The sequence below is a fragment of the Bos indicus genome, chromosome 26 (assembly GCF_029378745.1).
Source record: "Bos indicus isolate NIAB-ARS_2022 breed Sahiwal x Tharparkar chromosome 26, NIAB-ARS_B.indTharparkar_mat_pri_1.0, whole genome shotgun sequence".
In the NCBI taxonomy this organism is placed as follows: domain Eukaryota; kingdom Metazoa; phylum Chordata; class Mammalia; order Artiodactyla; family Bovidae; genus Bos; species Bos indicus.
The window spans coordinates 21,931,848-21,936,714 of NC_091785.1; the positions used below are offsets into that span (position 1 = coordinate 21,931,848).

The 4,867-nt window shown below is 62.4% G+C and overlaps 1 protein-coding gene across 1 annotated transcript; it reads right to left on the reverse strand.

Moving 5' to 3' along the window:
• Positions 1–377: 377 nt before the first annotated feature.
• On the reverse strand, positions 378–4,543 carry LBX1 (ladybird homeobox 1). The gene is made up of 4 exons (XM_019953036.2): positions 4,337–4,543; positions 4,084–4,174; positions 2,675–3,383; positions 378–1,984 (listed from the first exon to the last, which is right to left on the reverse strand). The coding sequence occupies exons 3-4, from the start codon at positions 2,997–2,999 to the stop codon at positions 1,461–1,463; spliced, it is 849 nt and encodes a 282-aa protein (XP_019808595.2). The 5' UTR covers positions 3,000–3,383; positions 4,084–4,174; positions 4,337–4,543; the 3' UTR covers positions 378–1,460.
• Positions 4,544–4,867: the final 324 nt, after the last annotated feature.

Sequence of the window (4,867 nt, forward strand, 5' to 3'; positions counted from 1 at the left end):
GTCCCGGCTGCGATGCACGAACCCCAGGGCAAGTGCCCCTACCCTCAGCCTTTGCCCCACATAAATTAATTTCGCACCCGTGGCGCCCTCAAAGTACGCACAGATTTCCTCCCAGTATTGTACGCCTCACTTTTTACCCGGACCTGGCGAAGCCCGCTTCTCTCGCCCCCTCACCATTTGGTAGCTGCCGCGTGTTCGTGGGCAACAAGCGCCTCCTCTCTCTCACCACTTCCCCCTCACCCTTCATTCTCACGCCTGCCCCGAAACTCCTCCAAATCGCCAAGGCCTAGGCAGCCCGAGAGCAGGAGCCGAGAGACATCGAGCCTGCCGCGGCTTCACTGAAGAAGGTCCACTCATTCAGACACGGTCACCGCCGGTTCTAGTAAAATGGCAAAGACTTTATTTATCGGAGAAAGAGGCCTTAGTTACAGTCCGGGAGGGAGAGGGCAGGGCAGGAGAAGGGGAGTGGCACGCGGGACCCACCCTCATCCAGCCACCCTTGTCTGGCCAAGACGAGCTAGGAGCAGGGCATTGGAGACTGCAAGACAGACCCAGAGCTGTGGAGGAGGTGGGTGAGGGTTTAGGCGGGCCTCCTCTCAGTCTCTGTCACATGCAAAGAAATTCTAAAAAGAGTAAAAAATAATGCTTGGACTTTGGGTTCCGTTTTCGTTGGTTGGTTGTTGGATTTCCCCCTGCTTTGTCCCTAAGACCCGGACCCCAGTAGTCAGTCCAAGGCAACCAAGAGAGGGTGGGAAGGAATCTTTAAAATAACATTTCTGGGCATTAGGAGGCAGAAATGGCATCGAAAACGGACTTTTCTCGCGGAGGGGGAGGTTTGGGGGAGAAAACATTGATTTGAAACTTGCAAGTCAGGACCCGGTTGTCCCCCTCAGTCCCTTCCCACGCGGGGGGGAAATAAACGCAGAAGGGAATAAAAGAAATCAGCTGCAATAGGTCTAGGGAGGTGAGGAGGGAGAGGGCCGGTGCATTCGCCACATGCAGAGAAAAATAAAAAAAGTCGGGGCGGCCCCCTCCCCCAGACCTCGAGGTTAAGTGTTTGTTACCCTCGATTCTGCCTCGCCCTCAGCAAAGCCGGCAGCCTGAGCTTTGAAATCAAGGAAATCTCCGAAACTTTAACAAATGAAAGAAAGGAAGAAGTCAGGCTGCGGTGGAAAGAACCCGGTATATAGGCTTAAATATTTATACAGAAGCCATACAGAATTGCACGGCGAGGGCTCCCGGGGCGGTGGAGGCCGCGCGCGGCGACCGGCTCCGCCGGCCAGCCCGGGTTTATTGCTTCGAGAGGGAAGAGGCGGCTGCCGGGAGCCGAGTCCGGGCCAAGGACGGGGAGAAGGCGGGAGTTGCAGAGGAGGTCCCAGCTCCCCTCGGCGGTCCGGTCCGGGAGGCGGCGGGCATCCGGCGCTCGGAGCCCGGGGGCGGTGGAAGATGCTGGGCGCTGCTCAATCGTCCACGTCGATTTCTTCGTCTTCCTCGTCCTCCGAGCAGTCCTGGCTGCTGGCTGGCTGGTCTGTGAGCGGGGAGGCTGGCGAAAGCTGCAGGGGCCCAGCGCCCGGGGCCTGCGGGGCGCCTGTGGTGAGTGCCGGAGAGCCAGGCCTTGACTTAGCCCTGCCGCAGCCGCCGCCGCCGCCGCCGCCCGCGGCCTCCGAGTTCTGCTCGAGTTCGGCCAGCGCCACGATGTCCATCTGCCCGCTAGGGCCCAGTTTCTTGGCGGACTCCACGTCGGCCTTCATCTCCTCCAGGTCCCGTTTAAGCTTGGCGCGCCGATTCTGGAACCAGGTGATGACCTGAGCATTGGTGAGGCCCAGCTGCTGCGCAATTTGGTCGCGATCGGCGGGGGACAGGTACTTCTGGTAGAGAAAGCGCTTCTCCAACTCATAGATCTGGTGATTGGTGAAGGCTGTGCGCGACTTTCGTCGCTTTTTGGGGGTCTGCCGCTGCCCAAAGATGGTCATCCCGTCGCGGCCTGCGAGGAAACCAGAGTATAGTCTTGCGCCCGGGGAAAGGAGACCCCACCCCGGCTCTTACTCACCCCACCTAGACCCATCCGGCCATCAGTCTGCCGCTGTTCCCTTCTCGGATTAGATTCGGCCACCTGGACTAGGGCAAGCCTAGGCTATGGCAAGCCCCCTTCCTCCATCTCTCGTCTACCGGAAGTCCCTAGGAAAAATTGTTTTGATCTCTGCCCCGTCACCTGAGAGTTCGTTTGAAAGAACCGAAGTCGCTAGAACATAAGAGAGCCAGACAGGGATGCTCTGACTGGGTGTGAATGTTGGCTCTCCACCTCGTCGCAATCAACACGACTCTACTGCTACCCAAAAGGTCCCAGCAAAGGCTCTCCATTCTGCACCCCAGGAACAGGGCTAGGAGTTACCAGGCCACTGAGAACGAGAGGAAGCCAGGCAGACTGCGGAGAGATCTTGGGTTCCCGCCTCCCCTCCGCGGCACTCGACTCTAGCCTATCCCGAGGTCCCTAGGAGACAGGGTTTGGGTCCTGTTCCACGCATCTCCACTCCCAGTGGCAGCGGCTTGGGTTGGAGGGCCCTGACGACCGGCGTGTGGGGTGAGGCGGGCAGAGACACAGGGCAGTAAGCGTGGGACACACGGAACAGGTCGCGGGGTGCTGGGCGCGGGGGAACCCAGTGGCGGCGCCTACCTTCGGCTGCCTGCAGGACGCTGACCTCCAGCCCCTTAAAAGTCTTGCTAGCGAGCTCCTCAAGCGCGCACAGCGGCGAGGTCTGAGAGAGAAGCGCGCGGCCCGCCAGGGGCAAGCCGCCCGGCGCGTGCTTGTCCGCGGCCGCCAGCAGGTGCGCCGCCCCGCACAGCGAGTAACTTCTCCGCACAGACGGCTTGTTGAGGATGTCCTCGATGCTGAACGGCGTCAGCGGCTTGTTGGAGTTGGCGGGAGGCGGCAGGTGGTCCAGCGGGCTGCGCCGCCTCTCCTCCCCCGGCGCCGCCTTGCTGTCCTCCTTGGAAGTCATTTCGGCCTCGTTTGGGGGCCCGGCCCGGGCGGCTCGGGCCTCGGGGACCCAGCCCGCGGGCAGCTCGGGCGCCGGACGGCGCGGCGGGAAGCAGACGGGAAGGAGGCCGCGCCGGGCAGGGCGCGGGCCGGGCTCGGGGCCGATTAGCGCAACAGCAGAGGCGAGCAGAGCCGCACGGGGCCCCAGGAGGAGGGCGCTGACACGGGCGCTGCCGCCGCCGGGGCTTCCAGCAATCCGAGGCCCGAGCCGGGGCGCGCCTCGCGAGGCTCCAGTTTCGCCAGCCCCGGTGCTATTTAAAGGTGTCAGGTGGCTCCGCGGCGGTTCCTGGCCCACGGTCCTGGCGGCAGCAGTTGGAAGAGCCGAGGCGAGGGCGCCGATCCCGTACTGCGAGGGGAGGCGGAGAGATGGGGCAATTGACTATTGCTAACAAGTTAGCCTTGATCGAGGAGTAATCAATTATCTGCAGCGGCACTTCTGTCTCTCTTTCTTTCTCCGTCTTTCTCTCTTCTTTCTCTCTGTTCTCTCCTCCCGTTCTCTCCCTCCCTCTCTCCCTCCCTCTTCTCTCTTCTCTGCTCCCCCCGTCTCTCTCCTTCGCTCCCTCTCTCTCGTCCTCTCTTTCACTCTCTGTCCAATGCAGGCGGCTCTAAGTTGGGAAGCTCATTAATTAGCGGGCCTGGGGTAGGAGGAGCCGGCTGGAATTAGCCTGCCTAATGCGCCTGTCAGTCCGGGCGCTGCGCCGCGCTCGGCCCGAGCTGTTTGTAAATTACATTAGCCGCGCCTTTATTGCACCCGAACCTCCGGCGACAGAAAAGCCGCCGCCCCCACCCCAAACTGCGAGCCGCGCTCCCGGAGCACCCGCCTCCCGCCGGCCTGGCTGTGATGGCAGCGCTGGCCCGGAGGTCTCGGGCTCTCCAACCCTGGATTTGGCGCCCGATAAGGGCGGCAAGAGCACAGCCGGGGAGGTATGCAGCCGCCGCGCGGGCCAGGTAAGACCGGGAGCCTGGGTGGGCCCCGTCGCCACCCAGAGCAGACTTTGTCGAGCTGAGATCAAGGACACAGCGCCCCTACCCCTAGACCCACTTACCCCTCACCCACGGCCTTGGGCGACGCGCCTGGCGGAAGGAATCTGGAGCCCTCGGGGTGGCCCGCGGTAGGTCCGAGAAGGTTCTGCAGCCCTGGGTGAAGCGACACAGGACACAGGGGTGGAGGAGTCCCAGGGGTTGGGGGAGGAGGCCAGTCCGAGGACACAGCCTTACCCAGCGGAGAGGTAGAGCGGGGGTAGTTGTTGATGGCTCTAGGCACCTCTCCACTGGCCGGAGCCGAAGCGACAGCCTTACCTCCTCTCGCAATCTTGCACACTCTTTTCCGGCCTCTGCTCTCCAGGCCGACTGGGGCCACGGCCCGTCTGGTGATCGGCGTCCGACCGAGGTAGCCAGGCCGGGTGCCGGGGCTAACGGGGCAGGCTCAGGGCCTCCCAGCTGCGTTCTGCCGGGCCCCGGCCGGGCCCCGCTGCCGGCCCCGCCCAGCCCAGCGCCCGGCTTGAGTGAACCACCAGGCCGACTCCAGCTGTTCCGGATGCGGGGCGGGGGGCCCAGAGGGGGCCGGGTCACGGCTGGGGCTGCGCTCTCAGGAACCCGCAGGGAGCTGGGGTTCGAGTGAGACTGGACTCTGGCAATCCTATGGCCCGAACTCTGCGTATCAAGCGAGCATTTGTGTGCATCGGTATTTGAATGTGTTTATGTGTTCGGATATGTATATATGTGTGTGGTTCTTCACGGATATATTTGTGTAAACGTATGTGAACTTGTGGGTATTTGGGCATGCCTGTTTTTCATTCCCCTGAGGCATCCAAGGGGGTTGTGCCTCTA